We start from the raw sequence: 19,295 nt of genomic DNA on the forward strand, positions 1-19,295 counted from the left end.
CACCGGCCTCTTTATGCATTTTTTTCCGACCAAATCATAAACCACAGAACAATAAACCATTTCCTTGAGAATAAATCCGTAGTATGGTGCTGCTACAGAATACTGCGGCGCCTGCACGAACTGTCCCAATTCGGACTCGCCCATTGTTTAGTTTGACGTTTGTTGTCAATTTCGTTGAGTTTATGTGATAAAATCGTTAATATATTTGATATTACGGGAGGTATGCAGTGAATGTGCGACTAGTGTTTCGGTGCGGTCCCAACAATTGGAAAACACTTCATCTGACCATGGGTAAGTACATAGATATCGTACAAAGTTTACCGGTGAATTCGGTTGTCGTTAAAATTTGCATAAGCGATTACACTTTGCCCTCCGGGCAATAATAAAATTGTAATTGGAATATTTATTTATACGTAAGGGGGGGCCGCGTGAATTAATTGTTGGCGGAAGTGTGTTGTTTTTTTATAATTTTTCTAATGGAACCCTAAAAAATGTAGGTAATAAATGGGACCCATCCATTCATTATCTTATCAAAAATGTTTGATGTGATTAAATAACGAAGATAAGGAATATGTACTGAAATAGCCGAACGAGTAAAAGAACAAACACGTTTCGTAAACGCTGATGGCGATTTTTTATTAGATAATAAAATATTAGGGTGGCCTTTGCCGCCCTACTTAGTAACGCTGAGGGTTTTCATCCTATTTGGTTGGGTTGATTTGTTAGATTTCTCGTCCGTTACAATACGACTTTAGTCAGGATGTGTTGGAAATTAAATTAAGCCCAAAATTAACGCAATTTTTTTTCTTTTATTTAAATTTATTTAAAGTAGGTGGCGCAAAAAAAAACTCGTTTCCGAAAAGAAAGGCATCATTAACGGTCCACGCACGTACCTCTCCTATAAATCATTACATAACGACGGTAATAGTCTCGTTATGGTCGCGTATGGTCATTTCTATTTTTAGAATTCAAGAAAACCCACGGCAATTAAACGTTTCAAATAACAAAACGCCGCACGAATCCGAAATTTAAAGCAAAAGACCGGCAATCCTTATCCGCCGCTGGCCGCGAAATTAACGCAGATAATTTAAATTTTGCGACATCATTTTCGCTTTTGTAGGTTAAAGGCCGCGGATACGGCAACATCGCCAAAATCGCACAAACGGCAACTTTAGGGTGACAAAATTATGCCCATTTGTCATACTCGTTGCCAATAACTTATATTCAGGTTGCTAATTGACAGTGCCATTTTTATTATGCGGTTTTACCCTGAGAACATTGATGCAGAGGTTTAAGCGCACATTTTCAATTTCGTTTCTAAATGTACCAATACAATTAAAATTATCAATCGATTGTACCTTTTTGTCGTCATTATTTAAAACTTTTCGAAATCACTTTCAATTGTTTTCCCATACGGATGCTGAAGTTACAGGATATTATGTTTTCTAATCCATTTTTTTTATTGATTTTGATTATATGAAGGACAAATTGAGCGTCAATAGACTCCCAAATGGTAAAAGTGATTTAACAAAATGGAGACAAAGAAAAGTTCTTAAAAAATTGAATTAAAGAAGACATAAACACATATTTACATATGCTTTGGATTTTTTTTTTTGATAATTTTACCTTATTTTTATACAATCGATGTTAAAATAAATAACGAAAATGTTTTTGTCGTATATACTCTAATTTAATGTGTTTCCTATGATATGGGTTAAATCTAAAAATTTTGAGCAATCCTTTGCAGTCAAAATATTTCAAATTATTAATGAATTATTCTGTATTATTAATACGTTAAAATGCAATTATTTTATTTATATAAAATAAAGCAGCGATTTGCCTTTCGAGTATCCAATTTTGATAAGAAAATGTCGAGTCATATAGTAGATGCTGTCATGCATATTTTTGAAAATTTTTTAATGTTTAATAGATTTACGCTTTTTAAGAAAAATCTCGGTTAGAACGCGGCGCCTCTAGCGGCAATTTTAAGAAGCTCGGTCGACAACAACACGAATTTGTAAATTGTTTGGCTCCTTTTTTATAGTCCACCGTTACGGTTGCAATTAATGTGAAAATTTGCGAAACATGGCGGTCAAAATAAAGCCAAAAATCGACAATCTGGACAATTGGCTGTACAGCGGAGGCAGATGTTGATCAAGGTTATGCGGGTATTCAAGGTACCTGTTCTTTTGATGGTATACATTGGCAGAATTATACATTTCATACATATATTATATATTAAGTGCAGGACTGTATGTAGTCCGTCTTAATAATCATCGTGTTGGCTCTCGACTGACGCTCCCCAATAAAACCTTAACGATGTTATATATAACAAAAAATTTATTTATTCGTACTTCAGTGACAAAGCAGGAGTGGGTTTTCTTTCTGATATATTTCCAGATGTTGACCATTTGCTGTTGAAGCTTTAAAAGAAACCTGTCTACTTAGAAAAACGCCAATATCATCAGTAAGGGATATTATTAATAGTGGAGAATTGAGGAAAAGAAATAAACACAGTTATTTTCAAACTCACCGTGTAGACAATGGAGATCAGGACCCAATAAGAAGGAAACTATATTGTCTTTATCAAGGTGCAGTTGTCCTACTTTCCCTCCATAGATTTGTTTGTAAAATAGGATGAGGGTACAGCAAAATATACAGATTATGCATTTGGAGATTTAACTAACTTTAGCAAATTAAAAGATATAGATTAGACAACATATCCATAATATATGTTTCAATACACAGGACAGGACTGTATTCAAAGTATGGGTTGATTCCACTCAAAACTCTCAAACAAAACCTTTGAGAGTCCGTCGCTAATGTTCTGCTCTGCGATATATTAGGGATGGCGATTTCTAGGAAAAAAGTATGTAGATCATTTTTGTAGATAATTTTACGATCCACAGTTTACGTCTGATATCCTTTCTTGATAAAACTTGCCGTTTTCGAGGAACAAATGAAAATTCTTGCTTGTGACATTGGAAAACCATTTTTATGGCACACTCTGTCCATGGGCACTTTGGTATACAAATATGAATACTTTATTAATGTTACCCCAAACAAAAAGGAATAAAATAACATGGATTTTTCTTTATAGATAGTAGAGTTTCTAAGATAAACAATGAGGGCAATGTAAGAATTTCCAAGTCTAGATAAGCATTTTTACAGTCGGTGCCTGCCAGCAGCATGGCCCCATATTAAGAATGTGCAAAATATGCAGTCCTTAACATACCGAGAGAGACATTTTCGGCGAAGCGTCGAAGCAAATACAAATTTTTTATTAGTTTCTGAGCAACAAAATTTATATGAGAGTTCCACTGATGTTTTAGGTCAAAGAAATCTGGTATTTATTTTATTAAAATTTACTGCCTCTCGGTTTTATCATTATCTAAAACTAATTTTTTTGCACTGAACCCGTGTTCAACCTTTTCCTGTGCGATCGTGGAACTCTCCAACGTGTCCACTAATGAATCCACAGAAACAAACACGGTGGTGTGATCAGCAAAAAGTGTGTAAACAGATGTAGCATCCACAAGGGCAAGGTCATTTATATATAATAATAATAATATGGGGCCCAAAATTGAGCCTCGGGGCACTCCCATGTTCACCTCACCCTTCGCTGATGTCACTCCAGAGTACTTAGGGTAAGATTGCATCAAACTAAGACTACTATTTCAAAAATTATAAGCCTTTAACTTGCGCAGAAGAATTTCATGATCGACACAGTCGAAGGCTTTAGTGAGATCACAAAATAACACAGTGTTATAAATTAAGAATGATTGAAACAGTGTTTTTATTTCTTCTAGAACCAAAGTCATATACATACATTTCTCTACAATCTTGGAAACAATTAGAAATAGAGATGTAGGTCTATAATTTTCAACAATATCAGGGTTACCTTTTTCAAATATTTGTATTACTAGACCTTTTTTTAAAAAGTGTTGGCTCGAATACTTAAATTTATAAGTTTTGTGAGAGGCAGTAATATTTCATTCTTGGCAGGCTTTATTATTTTTATTTTTCAGACTCCTTATGATTTCCCTAACTTCATTAAAACTAAGTTCAGCAAGCGTAAAATGAGATGATAGATCAATGTTATCCAAATGTGAACTTTAAATAAGAAACAAAGTCACACTCAGAGTCCTTTAAGCGTGTGCCGATGAGCTGCCCGTTTTGGGACGTGGCTTTCACTTTTTTGTCGGTCCGTTTTTCCGCAACCACGGGCGGTTGCCGTCCTTTCACTCGACCATCTCGTCCGCCATGTTGGTTAAAATCGCGGCCGCTTGTCGTTGCATAACGGTGTTAGATTCCCACATCGATCTGGTTTGATACGACTGTCGGGGTTTTTATAACAAAAAAACTAAATAATAGATAAGGATAAGAGATATTTGTTTCTATATGTTCATTGCTTTCCTTTAAGAGGCAGATAAAAGCGAATTGAGTCACGCGGGAAGCGATTATAGATCCTCCACGAGTTTTAACATTTTTAGACTTTTCACCCATATGAATGGAGTTAGTGTAGTGAACAATATAGCGACCAGCTACCAGCACGTATTTAAGCAGTAATTGCCAGCAAGCAGATACCAGAAAAGCATCATCAGAAGAAAACAACCCAGAAGAAGATTAAAAAGCTTCCTCAAATATTTTTACGTCTTTAAATTCTTCTTTGGACCGAAAAACTATGAAAACTTTTTTATATCTTAGTTTCTTTATCGCGAATTTTTCTACTTCTATCGCGAAGTTAACTAACCCAGTCATGCAATTATTTTTTGAAATTTTTTCGAAGAAACGTATCGAATTCTGGCATTGTTTTTATTGAAAACCTGTCATTCACATGTTATGTGTGTATTAAGCATTAAGAAACAAAATGGATTTCACATGTTACGTGTTTTCGTTCTTCAATCGATAAATACTAACCGTTGTAATGAATGCGGTTCTTAATGGTAATATTTCTTTTCATTTTGCTTATTGCTGTCATTATTTCGTCGACCGTTTTTTATTCGGCAAGAGCGCTAAACTCTCCCCCGGTCGGATCGTTGGCGTTAGAACCGGGAAAGTTCGTTGCACTTTGCACGAGCAAAAGAAAACACGGGCCAGATCGGAGGAGACGAAAATATACTGTCGCCGAATTAGTCATAAAAACGGCATAAATTTAGATGGCGGTATTGGTTACGGCGCAAAAATGAATCTCGGATCTCCGCAAGGTCGGCGGGTCCCAAATCGAAGCCCGACAACTGCAAACCGCAGCGGCGACGTCACCCGGCCCACTCGAAACATGTTTAGGCTTTCGACGCTACTACTGCACCTCGTAATGCAGTGAATTTCGCAAATTTCCTGTGAAACTCATTACCATTCATTAATATTCGATTCATTCTTATGCCGAATACTTAATTTCCAAGAGCTCACTTTTTTTATAACTCTATTCACTTAGTTTTTATATTCCGATTTTGCATAATTTCATTTTGATGACTGTGACCTTGAACCTATATTCAAAAATTCCGCCCAGTGTTTAAGACCCAACCGTTCCGCCCCTTTATGCTGCTGTTCTAAATCTTCTAGAAGAATCGGACCTTCATTTGAAACAACATTGCGTTCAGGCTTTAGATTTTTAAGGCTTTTTGCGGTTTTAAAACAAATTTAATTAGCTGTTTGAGCGTTCTATCACAAAATAGACTTCACCAAAGACAGTGAGCCCGAAAGCAACTCCGCACTTGCCACTGGTGTCCCTTGTTAAATTCAAAACATCACTGACCACATATCACAGGTTTTTAAAAAATATAACGTCAAAACTAGATGTACCACTTGTCCAGATATCCCTCATCATCTTCGATCTGTCAAAAACCTGATTCCGTTTGAGGTACCAGGGAGTTTACAGCAATCCATGCATGTGCGCCAAAGAATACAGGAGAGATAGGACGAGAAATTTCAACTAGACTCAAAGATCTTGAAACAGTCTTAAGACTGCGACAAATAAACTCATCAGCTGTTGCCGAACACAATCACGAAACCGGACATAAAATTTTATTCGATAAAACTAAAACTCTTGCATGTAATCAATTCTTCTACCAAAGAAAAATGCGAGATTTCATAGAAATCGATAAGCAACCAGGCAATCTTAACCGCGATTTGGGTCTTTACCTTGCACCAATATGACAGTCACTCATCCGTACCAAAACTAACCACTTTCATGTATGTCAATAATTAATTGGCGCTTCGTTTCATAGTGAGTGCTTATAATTTTCCCATGGGAAAATGTAAAAATGTCCTTTGAATTATCGGTTTCTACAATGTGCAATGTTTTGATTTGATTTCATCCTAAGAAAACTAAAAACCAAAGGTCCAAAGTTGTCTTGTCAACAAATTGGTAGGCAATAGTCACAGACCTAAGAAAGACGTCTATTTCTGTCACTGTTTTTATGTGTTCACAGTAAATTTTGTGTCATTACTCCAATCTCATATTGAATTGGACCCAATTGTTTGTCTCTCCAGCCTCCGTGCAAACCCACAATCGTAGCTTTAACATCTTCAATTTATAGACACGAATGACATTCCGGTCTTTTTAAAATCGTTCCTGGCCGCGGCCTCCTCGATGTTGAACGGCCGTTCCACCTCGCTGGTGCATCCGCAAAAAATGAACATGAAAACCACGCGGTGACTCAAGATCGCCGCCAACTGGATCCGCGGCCCGTTCTGCGACGTGCAACGCGTCGAAAATGCTTTTCAGTTGGGCTCTAGCGCTCGCGGTTAGACGAGCGTGGTCGCGTATCTAATTTATCGCGGGAATCTAGTGTGCGACGCGTAGTGATTTGTGAGAGTTGGCGCTCTGTGCGGTCGAGTTTTCGATTGTTAGTAAAATGCTTCGACGTCAGCCCCGAAAAACAAGTTTATCGCCTTAAAAATTTTCTGTTCCTCCAAGCTTCACACATATCCTTGCGTCCGTTTGAGATTTTCGTCCGTTTCAATTTGTACGGCCGAGATAATAACAGGTCGCGAACCGTAATAGCCGGGCGGAAACGCGAGGAAGTCGTTTGTTGCCCAAAAAGAAAATAAACCTTCGATTAATAGCCGTTCAAGCGTATTTCCATTGTCCTTTTTCGCATTCGGGTATATTGACTTTTGTGATTTGATATTTGAGTTAATGCCATTTTTCCGAACCTTAGCCCACGTAACCAAAAGAAGAAGTTTATAGCCTCTAAAGTAATTGTGATGTGAAAGTCGGTGATGATTCAAACCAAGAAATTGGAACATATTTTTTTATTTAATAAATAAATTAACACAAAAAAAAGAAAATGAAGGAAACTGGAGTAATCAGTATTAATATACGACTGGGATCAGCCGACCAGCCCGTGCAACAGTATGAACTCGGAAATAGACGCAATTTAATCAAGCCGGAGAGTTGCTTAAACCTTTTTTTTTAATCGAAGAAATTGTTATTATTTTGGGTTTTTTCTGTCTATGACAAATTTATCGGGCAGCAAACAAAACAACCGAAACGAAACGAATATGGCGGCGCGTCTCTTAAATAGAACCCAAGCATTTTAACGTTCTTTGTATCGCGTTGGATTTCGTTCGAGGATATGCCGACGAAATATTTTGGCAGTGCGCGATTTTAGAGCCGACGCGTCGGATCCCACACACGCGCCTGACGCGTGCTGTTATTTTTATCGGTTTTGTTCGAGCTGCGTGTACAGTGTGGTCGTTTTTCATTGTTATTGCATCCAGAACCTCAATTTAACGATCATCATGGAAGTCGCTACCATACCACAAATTTACAAAAGATATACAGGGTTTTTCACTTAAAACTCCGCACGCCAATAAGTCCAAATCGAAAAGAAATATTTAATTTATGTAAAAACTAGTCAAAGTGTGGGGTCAAGTAGATATTTCCTAAAGTTTAAAAAATTCGACGCCTGCAAAGAGCTGGGCGTCGCGACGCGTCGAAAAATTATTCGATTGCAGAGACTTTGGAAATACGCGCATACAAAAGTACATATTATTTAAAAACTTTTTTGTTATTTACTCAAACTTATTTACTTTACCCGTTTCTAAGTTATACCGATTTAAAGTAAACATTTCTTGATTAATAAAAAATGTGATTAACGCTTATTTTTACAAGTATGCCATGAATGTAGTTACTATGGCAACCATTGTTATCGCAGTTGTTTTAAGTGCAATTACAAACGTAAGTTGTTATTGCTGTATCAAAAAATTGTCACAAGAAATATCCAAATTTGTTCGGTTTTAAAAAAAACTAAGAATTATTATGTGAAAATGGTGCAATTTAGCAATGAGGAAAAAGTAGACATGTTACTGGTGTTTGGAGAATGCAGATGCAATTGTAGAGAAGCAAAAAGAGTTTACGCACGGCGTTATCCGCATAGAAGAGTCCCCGATGCAAAAACCTTTTCAAGTTTATGTAAAAACTTAAGAGAATATGGCAGCTTCATAAAACCTAAAAGAGATAGGAACAGGACGGCTACAAATGATGAAAATACTGCTGCTGTAATTCAGCAGGTTGATAATAACCCCAAGATATCCCTATCAGAGATAAAAGAAAATACCGGTGTTACCATAAGTTCTTCGTGGAGAATTCTACATAGAAACTCTTTTCACCCGTACAAAAGTAAACTAGTTCATAAACTAGAACCAGGCGATTATGCTAGAAGAATGTATTTCTTAGCGTCATTGTCCGATTTGTATAGCCAAGATGCAAATTTTCTCTCGAAAATTTTATGGGGCGACGAAAGTCGATTTCAAAATAATGGAATCGTTAATAGACACAACTGTCGTTTTTGGTCCGAAAACCACCCTCGTTGGATTACAGAAAGAGGTAACCGACGAATTTTTAGTATCAATGTTTGGTGCGGCATATTAAATGGATTCCTTATTGGACCTTACTTTTACGAAGGAACTTTAAATGCAGATCGCTATTTAAGATTTCTTCAAACTACACTTCCGGAACTATTAGAAGAAGTGCCTCTTGACACTAGAATGAATATGTGGCTACAGCAGAATGGAGCGCCTGCACATAATGCCCAAATAGTAACGAGGTATTTGAACCGAGAATATCCCAATAGATGGTTTGGTACTAGTGGACCGGTAAGGTGGCCGGCGAGGTCCCCGGACATTACACCACCAGATTATTTTCTTTGGGGCTACCTAAAAAACGTTATCTATGAAGAACCTATCGAAAATATGGCCGATCTCATTACCAAAATTAGTGCAGCGTGTGCCGCTATCACAAGGACTCTCCTACAAGTGACCCAAGCTCACCTGTTAAAAGTTTTTGATAGTGTTCGAGCAGATGGACATAATTTTGAACAAAATTTTTGAAATGTCTTATTATGTGGTTAATTGCAATAATAATTTTGGTTATTAACTTGTAGGTATTTTACTGTTTTTTCATTTATTTATCATGTTATCAGAACTAAATCGATAAAAAATAATAAATAAAATCATACTAAAATAGTTGAAATCTATTGTTTGTAATTGCACTTAAAACAACTGCGACAACAATGGTTGTCATAATAACTAACATTCATGGCATACTTGTAAAAATAAGCGTTAATCACATTTTTTATTAATCAAAAAATGTTTACTTTAAATCGGTATAACTTAGAGACGGGTAAAGTAAATAAGTTTGAGTAAATAACAAAAAAGTTTTTAAATAATATGTACTTTTGTATGCGCGTATTTCCAAAGTCTCTGCAATCGAATAATTTTTCGACCCGTCGCGACGCCCAGCTCTTTGCAGGCGTCGAATTTTTTAAACTTTAGGAAATATCTACTTGACCCCACACTTTGACTACTTTTTACATAAATTAAATATTTCTTTTCGTTTTGGAGTTATTGGCGTGCGGAGTTTTAAATGAAAAACCCTGTATAGTGGGTCTAACTGACTGAAAAGTACAATTTTACCTATTTTTATAACATTGCGAAATTCTTCGAGATTCCATTAGCATTTGACGTTTATTAATTGTTTGCAAATGAAAATCAATTTCCTTCAAAAAAAGTACTCAACTAATTTAGCACAACTATTTTTATATTGCGCGGTTGGCCTGTTGATAAATAAATAAATAAAAATCGAGTTTCTAGTTTTTTTTTGTCGACCCATGAATAATGTAACGGTCCGCCGGATCGCGAGAAATTTTTGGCAGAAAGTGCGGCAGCGTCCTTAAAATGGCGTTTTATGTTTTGCCGGTGACGCCTATTACCCGCACTCGTTAGAATGTCGGTTACGTAAAAAAAAAGCGAGAGTTACGATCGAACACATGTCGGTGCAATTTTGTTTTCTACCCAATTAGCGCATTGAAACTTGTAAAAAATTCAAATAATTCACTTTTTTAACCGACCGTATAACAGGCGATCGGTATTTTTTTAATGCCTTTAATTTAGGTCGATTGCCAGTACAGTGCGTTCACTTCAAAATTTTACCTGCATCTCAAAAAAAACTTCTTATTTTTTATTCCAATTATGGATGTGATAGATTTAGTAGATTTCTCGGTTAACCCATTGGTGAAACAAGATTTATTAGATTGCTTAATAGTATCTTTAGACCAAGATTATTTTGAATTTAATGGACAGATTACATGGAAAGGTTTGATTATGGCAAACCCACTTTTGTTTTTAAATAGACATAATGAGAGTAATAATTTTTTGAAAAACATTTTATAGACTAATGAAAGTTCGTTCAGTACAAGTATACTACTTTAATTTGTTAATAATTATGGTTGTTGCAGTCAGTCATGGCACTCTTTGCAATTATATAAAAATTTCCTATTTTTGCCGATTTGTGAAAAACTAGTGGACTAAAATATAAAGTGTGTGGCATCAGTGTAATCGGAATAAGATATTCTATTAAACACATGTAATATACAGGGTGTTCCATTAAAAAAATGTGATGTACGCTTCTAGGTCAGAAAATTGATACTCTTTTGTTTTATACGTCACTTGAAAAAAAAAACTTGGCAATTAACCCTACGTTACGTTTTTTTGTTTGTTTACCTCGACATCTAGTAGTTCAAAACTGGGACACCCTGTAGACAAAACTTCGAACAGCTTGAAATAAACTGCGCGCCAGGAATTTCTTACTTAAATTTTGCTGCCTTCATGTTATTACGCATCTAAATATACAAATTTTATCATATTTAACCATATATCGTAACGTTTCCATTGTCAAAATTAGCGTGCGCCAGTGAATTTATTTAAGAATTTTTCGTTGCCAAACCCGTCAATTAGCGCAAATTACCTCGGCAATTATTTGCGAACAGCTAAAATTAAGCGACCAAGACTAACCCAAATTAGGGTTAATTATGGCGGCCGACACAATATATATTTTTAACTTATAACTCGATTACGGACCCACGTAATTAACGGTATTAAATTACTTCGGGAAAATTTGGTAGAAGTTTTTTTAATTAGGTATCGTTTAGTGTTTGACCGAGCTCTCGCGCGTCAAAAGCTCGAAAGTGGTGGGTGCGGGTGACTTTAAAATAGCCCGAAAGTTATCGGCAAAGTGAGAAACTGTCTTAGTTTCGCTCGCCGACATGAAAAACAAAAACAAATCGAACAGTGACGCGAAACTGGCCAGCGGTCAGCTGATCATAACGGAACGGCTGAAGCAAACGGACACGAAGCCGCCGCTGGACAAGAAAAAGCTCGAAAAATTGGAGAAGGAGAGGGCGAAAGCGGAAAAGAAGTTTCAAGAGAAATTGAAGAAAGGTAAACGGCCTCACTTCAATCATAACTTGCTTCCTTGAAGTTTTGAACATTTTCCATTAATTGAAACAAATTGGAATTCAAAAATGCCGATTGTAGATTTGGGTATACAGAGTGGTTGGACCGTAACCAATTTCGAGAAATGCTATTGTTAAATTAACAGAACTTTGCTTAATAATTATCAAATGGTTTTGCTAAATGTTTTAAAGGTGCCGTTTTCTATAAAAAAAATGATACATAATTAATGTTGTGGAGATAAATAATTTGATATTATCAAAATTTCAATGATCAAACGAACTTACCTGGTAAGTGAAGTTCGATCGTAATTATATGTTACACCTCTTCGTAGAAATCAATATACGTAGTCCCCCTTCTAGTCGCTAGGTGGCACCACATCTTTAAAGCAGAGCCAAAAAACTGTGGAATAACTTACCATGGACGGTATATTCGCCATCTATGGTCTTAACCTCATTCTATTTTAAAGCCCGTTTATAATAAATTTGCCAAAGGGCATTTTAGTACTGTTCAGAACAGTAAATTGGGCGGGAATGGGTGATTTCTACGAAGAGGTGTAACATATAATTACGATCGAACTTCACTTACCAGGTAAGTTCGTTTGATCATTGAATTATATGTTACACCTCTTCTATGAAATCAATATACGTAGACTTTCAAAGGCAACTCAGCAAATTTGTTATAAAACGATTTTATTCGGCTATATAAGGAAATCCAGGAAGTTTATGAAAGCCTCGAGTACAAATACAAAATAAATGGCTATCCGAGAAAACAAACCTTCTGAAAAATTCTATGTCCCAAATGTGGCATTAACAAAAAGGCCTGCACTTGCTGTACAAATAGGTCTATTATAAAAAAGGGGAAACATTTAGAGCATTCTCACCAATCTGCCGTTTTTCCAATCATATCAATTGAAACACCTTTACAAAACGCAGACGATGTTGAGGCATGTCAAGTTCTGTGAACAGTAAAAATAAAAGTGTAGACACCACTATCTTCTAAAGTTTTCTTTATTCATCTACTTTTGTTGGGTATAGTTGCTGCCCTACAAGGCTTTTTAAATGTAATGAGTAAACGAGATTCACTGCCTCTTAAAGCACTGGCCCTCTCAATAATATATTTGAAACCACACAAAGATTTACATCTTCATATTTATGCAAAATTAAAAAACAGGTCGAGTCTTATTTATAGCTGAAATTTTAATTTGATTCGTTATTCTAATTTCTAATCCATTTGGAAATGATTTTATGTTGACCAATTCTATAAGAGAGAGCGTTTGGACTCTATGTACAATCGTTAACTTCAGTAGGAGAAACTAATTTAATTGTTTTAATGACAGTTAATTGCTTTAATGACAAGTCATTAGAACGTAACCCTTTTACAAAGTCAGGGACATAACTAGGGCCCCAAGTGCTGTTATATCTTGGTTTACTTGGCCTTAGATTATAAACACCTTAAAAAACCTAGTTAGATTTGCATTGTTAAATAAATCTGATCCAAAAATAAGGCCGTGCTGCACTGAAAGAACTCAATGAGCCATAGGACTTGCCTTGTCTAAAATGAATAGTAAGGAAATCTAATACAGCCTAGGTGAGAAGTAATAACACTCCACTCCCCTCCTTTCGTAGAAGCTCCACCAAAGTTTAAATGCATGCAGGTATTAAATGCCTCAAGGTAGCGCTCTGAACAGATGATAGAAAAATATCCAGCAAATCTTCTGGAATGCTTGCCTGACAAAATCCCTGCAGCCAGGGTAAGGGATTTCCACAAAGGGTGACCTCTCCTGTCAAAAGAAGAAGGTAATTTGTCTGGAATTAGAAACAATAAATAACTACAACGCCTCCCATGAAAAAAAAAGCAAACCAATGCTGGCTGTGCCCGTAAGGGATTACTGCGATCCCTGTAGCTCAATCAGCCTTGATTTTTCGTAAAACAAGTGGCAACAAGCAAAACGGGGGGAAAACATAGAAGAAACTGTCACTCCACAAAACAGTAAACGCGTCTTCATTAGATGCCTCCGGATCTGGAAATTAGGAAATAAACTTTCCGCATTTCTTACTTAGGCGAGAAGCAAACAGTTCGATTTATGGGAATCCAAATTTGCTTGTTATTTTAGTAAAAGCATTGTCCGAAAGGTACCATTCACCATCAAAATTCAAATTCGTGGGTTCCTTATGCGCTTCAAAATTATCGGAAGATCGAATGTAAGATGCTTTAACCCATAACCTCCTTTCTTCACACCAACCCCAAGGCGCCTCGAAATTTCGTTTAAAACAGGAAATTTTACTCACCCTATTCTATTTACATACAAAATAGCAGTTGTGTTATCAATCCTCAAAAGTGTCTCGCAGTTAGTCAAATACGAGGCGAAGCATTAGAGACCAAATGAGGCCGCAGTTAATTCTAGTGCATTAATATGAAACTGAGCTTCCGTAGGACTCCAAAGTCCTCTGGCACAATTCCCCAACCTAAAGGAGTACCATCTGAGAAAATCTCAAGTTTGTAACATTGCTGCCTTACAGGGCATTCAGGATTCTGTAAACTTTTTAGCCATCACATAAAATCCCTCCGTAAATTACAAGGAATTATCATCCAAATATCATAATTATCGACAGAGTCTTGAAGGGCTAGATATTTGATTCTCTCAAAAATTCTTAGTATATACCCAACTGTAACAAACTGCTGGGCAAACTGAAAACTAGCACAGCACAAAGCTCGTCAAAGACTCTTATTTCGCAACGGTTCAAATTGCAAAACTTACTTACTCATCAGAAAAACAAGTGGTGGGATTCAAAAAAACAAAACCTAAAAATTTACGGGATTTCGAAGGATGTAAAACATTCTTATAATTAATAACATAACCCAACCTAATCAGTGTGTTGCAAGTTACTTGAACATTTTTTAAGGATAGCTAACTATCACCAAATAGTAAAGTTATCTAAATAAACTATTGAGGGAAAAGCCTTGGCAGGGAGATAAGAAACCACAGATTTCATTAATTCTGTAAAGGCCCACGGGGCGGTGCATAAACCAAAGGGTAACACGTTAAACTGATAACAGAGAGCATCAAAATAAAATCTTAGAAAATTCTTTTGATTTTCAATTATTGGGACTAGAAAGTAAGCTTCTTTCAAGTCCAGGTGGTCATAAAGGACTTCCCTGTGAAGAGTGTTTCTACTAATTTTCTGTCTTCCAGTTTAAAATGACAAGTGTCAATAAAAGCATTCAGTTTCTTTAAATTTAAAACTAATCAAACCGAACCATCCAATTTTGAAACCAAAAAGATCTGTAAAATAAATTGATTCTTACAAGGTTCGCAAACTGCAATTGCACCTATCTCTAACAGGTGTTTGACCACATTACAAATTGAATCTTTTTCTTGTTGGGACCAAACAGGATCTGTCGTAATCAAGTCCTGTATAACTGGCCTCGCAAATGGAATTTTATTTCCATCTAACCAAGGTAGAATCTGTGCATCTTGAGTTCTAGAGTTCCAAATGTCCCGAAACTCGTGCAATCTTTCAACAAAAGTACTTACTATTTTTTCCTGGGGACACAACTCCACCCCCTTTCCTCTCGAACCTTCCTGTATTCCCTCTTTTGAGGGTACAATGACTTTCACCCACTTCAGCCTTGCAACTTCCGGGAACGAAGTGGGACGGTCAAGTTTAAATTTGTATGCTATAAAAGCCTTGTTCCGGATGCACCTGACTTTAACTCGGCCACTAATCTGCAGCTAATCTGATTGATTTGAGCCTATCAGCCAAATCTTCTCCATATAAACAAGAGTGCAAAGAAGCACCAACGAGCACTTCCTTCATACAAGGCTGCATTTCATTTTAGACCAGCGAAAGGCTTAACGCGGCTGAACTTCTATATACTGAACCTAAATGGTGTATTTTGCTTAAAACAAATATTGCATTACTCAACATTTCGATGAGAAGTAAGTACTACTCATCCTTAACCGGTTTCAAAAGCAAGGTCAAGAGCGCCCTACCAACCACCATCAAAGCACCCCTTGTTGCAGTCAGTCTCTCATCCCTTTTCTTTCCACCTTTGTTGATGGCAGATTTCATCTGCACATTCAATTTAGGAGAGTTATTGAGCGGGCAATTCTTCGGCACAGGATATCAACGCAAAAGGTCACTGAGACAATCTTCGGACACACCGGATTTCAAAAAGGTATTAATCTGACTTGCCAAAATGTCATGACACATCAAACTTTGTGTTGGGACTATCGACCCCATAGCTTAAAGGCCATTTTGCTTTAAATCCGTCTCAAGGGGTTCAACAATGACATCAGAATTAATTGAAGGGCCTAAAAAATGTACTTACGATGGAGTAAATGCATTCCAACAGCCATAAAAAATTGTTCATTATGTCCCAGTATCCCGGGCGCCTCATCCATAGCCGGACGAGCCAGAAAACTCTATTTTTTCGATGTCGAAAAAATATAAAACCATATGTATGTCCGACCCCCTCACAAAAGGATTGCTTCCAATTGTGAAACACTTACATACGACTGCTGTCGTATAAGTGGGAAAGATGGAGGGTCTTTCGAGTTCTGGGGATTCCGATCGGAACCCGGACGATGAAGAAATCGTCTCCCAATTGTAAGAAAATCTCGTTGATGGGAACCACGCCACTAGCGATTATGTAATCGCGGATGGAAAGATTTAATCTTTCGTCGTACGTAGGTTCTTTCTTCATCCGATAAGGAATAACGTAAATCTCACTTGTACTTCTCCATTTAACTTCCAAAAACGCTGAAAAAAGCTGAAAACACCGACGCCGAATAAAAATGAACATGTGCCACCAAAGCACAAAAAGAGGAATGAGGTTAAGACCATAGATGGCGAATATACCGTCCATGGTAAGTTATTCCACAGTTTTTTGGCTCTGCTTTAAAGCTGTGGTGCCACCTAGCGACTAGAAGGGGGACTACATATATTGATTTCATAGAAGAGGTGTAACATATAATGATCTATTTAAAATAACTGCGTCTATATCCTAAAACTATCACATATAGAGTATAACCTAAAATATTCAAATTTATGTTAGTTATAGTCGCTATGGTTTCCAAAATCTGAAGAAAAAGAAAAGATAAAGTGAACAGATTTTTCAAATTGGTTTATTTACGTATTTAATAACAATTTTAATTTTTGTTTTAATAGTGACACTGAGAGTATTATAAAAAAATAGTGTAAAACTTTTATTAATTTGTAATTGATTAATTATTTTTCAAAGTCAGTAAAATTCGTAAAAATCATTTGAAAATCCATAAAAATGCGGCGAAATCCGTAAATCCTGGGATCCATTAAATCTTTGTGAAAGCCGTGAACTCTGTGACATCGTATGGTTACATTAAATCTGGCGTATCAATTTTGTTTTAATTAGTTTTGGTTAGAAATTCAGTTTGATTTCATCTCAATGACGACTTTGATAGTGAAACAGAATTAGATTTAGACATTTTGAATAAAAATGGAATTATGTATAAATATTCCTATGAATTTGTTATATATATATATATATATATATATATATATATATATATATATATATATATATATATATATATATATATATATATATGTATATATGTATATATGTATATATGTATATATGTATATATGTATATATGTATATATGTATATATATATATATATATATATATATATATATATATATATATATATATATATATATATATATATATATATTTAATGTCATTGTTTTTTCTTAGTGTGATTTAATCAAATTATACCCGCCTAAGTATACAAAAAAAATTATATTATTATCAAAACCTTTGGGAATCCGTCAGTAATGTTCGGTCCAGCACGTTGAACATTGAAACAAATTATACGTCATATTTCACACAACCATAAGATTTTACAGATTTTACGAATTTCACAAAGATTTCAGGTTTCACAGATTTTACGCAATTTTACCCCTTTTTGAAAAATAATTTTTGGATTTGTGGATTATTGATTGTTATTAAAAAAAACTACTAAAATATAAAAATACATAAAAGATAATGAAAAATAAAACACAATTTCCAATGAGGGAGAATATTGTCAGTATTCAGTGTTGCATGAATAATTATAAATTTTATAAAAATCGTAAATCTTCAAAAAAGGCATTAAAATTGCATTTTTGAATTAAAAAAAATTGCCTGTTATATTTTTTATTTCTCTAAACACACAAGTAGTTTTCTTCATAGGAAGGATCACGGATTTCACGGTGCTCTTACAGGCGTTATAAGTTATTTTTTCTTAAACCTTTAACAATATTTAATATCGGCACTCGCTTATTGAACACCCGGTATTATTGGCCTTTCCTGCTGACCACTTAGCTCCGTACGGGCACCTATTAACCCCAATTATAAGCACCACGAGTCAGAGTTCAGTGGTTCGGGTTAAAAAGGAATCGTAATATCAATGAACGCGAGGCAGTAGCGTGCAGGTATGCATAACCCGATTTCGGTCAAATTCAAGTCGCTTTTTCCGAATCAACATTAAAAATAACAACCGCTCGTGATGGGGCACCGCATGCGCTACATTAACGTACTCTAAATTCAGATCGATGAGGTCAGGTTCTATTAGCGGCACGCATTAGATAAAATTCATCAAAAACTGTAAAGTAACGCCTTAAAACTCGACCTCGATAACGCCCAGAGGCGTCCAAAAAAAGGCGACCGCAAAAATTGCTGCTGTAATGACAATACACTGCAACCTCTTTAATAGGAACAGGTAGTTATATCGATCTATTCCAATTGGCGAATAAATAGACTATAACATTTATTTAATATACAGTCGAAACTCTATATAGCGAAATTGAAGGGACTGCTTTTTTTTTTCGTTGTAAAAAGTTATAGGAATTTGAAAAATAACAATACGTATTATTTAACTTATATACATATTTTAACATCTACTTTTAATGTTTCAAATATTCGTCATTTTCTTTTGGATTTTTTTAGTATGCCAATACGCATCTCGTACTTTGACTTGTATTTTAACCATTTCTTCAAGAGGGGCAATATAGGGCTTGTTGAATGGTTGGTGGTGGTTCCAGATCAACTTCATCTTCTTCTTCCTCTTGGCGCTCTTCCTCACCCTTTCTTGCTTGTTGTAATATGGCTTCCTCTGTCAAGTCTGCTGTTGTAGGCAAATCCTTATCAATCACCATAAAATCTTTCAACTCCTCACTTGTAAACGTAGTTGTTGTTTGAAACTGCTTTATCCAATCGCTTAGTGAATTCACTCAGTAAGCGATGGAAAGATATTTTGCAATATATCCGGGCACTGAATAATTCGTCCCATCGCCGGAAAACATAAAAAATTGTTTAAAAAAATGCACAAACTTGTGACTGTGTTAAAATCAAATACTAGCAGGTCCGTTGTTTTTTCGTTGCGACGTTGCCAGACCGTTCCGGATTTCCCTTAACATACGGACAATTACAGCCAGGCCAGTGTTGAAAAAACCCTGTTTTTTTAGCAAAACATAAAAATCATGATTTGCTACTGAATCGTATTATTATTTCCATATCAAAAAACGCAATT

At 35.8% G+C, this 19,295-nt stretch overlaps 1 protein-coding gene and 1 long non-coding RNA gene across 9 annotated transcripts in view; one reads left to right on the top strand and one right to left on the bottom strand.

The window, feature by feature from the left end:
• Positions 1-100: 100 nt before the first annotated feature.
• The window catches only part of LOC132704130 (actin-binding LIM protein 3), a 52,631-nt gene continuing 33,436 nt past the window's right edge, over positions 101-19,295 (top strand). For 2 of the 8 annotated variants that reach the window (XM_060673932.1, XM_060673936.1), the window contains exon 1: positions 9,874-11,724. In XM_060673932.1, coding sequence (XP_060529915.1) covers positions 11,550-11,724 — 175 coding nt within the window. In that variant the 5' untranslated portion in view covers positions 9,874-11,549. Of the gene's footprint in view, positions 292-6,734; positions 6,849-9,871; positions 11,725-19,295 lie in introns of those variants that run through there. The other 6 variants (XM_060673930.1, XM_060673931.1, XM_060673929.1 and 3 more) reach the window with 6 other exon arrangements.
• LOC132703245 (uncharacterized) lies at positions 13,723-16,225 on the bottom strand. The gene is made up of 3 exons (XR_009619043.1): positions 16,072-16,225; positions 15,275-15,985; positions 13,723-13,759 (listed from the first exon to the last, which is right to left on the bottom strand). It is a non-coding gene; the product is annotated as an uncharacterized LOC132703245 (long non-coding RNA).

Source organism: Cylas formicarius, unplaced genomic scaffold (genome assembly GCF_029955315.1).
Source record: "Cylas formicarius isolate icCylForm1 unplaced genomic scaffold, icCylForm1.1 PGA_scaffold_6__28_contigs__length_40554024, whole genome shotgun sequence".
NCBI classification, from domain to species: domain Eukaryota; kingdom Metazoa; phylum Arthropoda; class Insecta; order Coleoptera; family Brentidae; genus Cylas; species Cylas formicarius.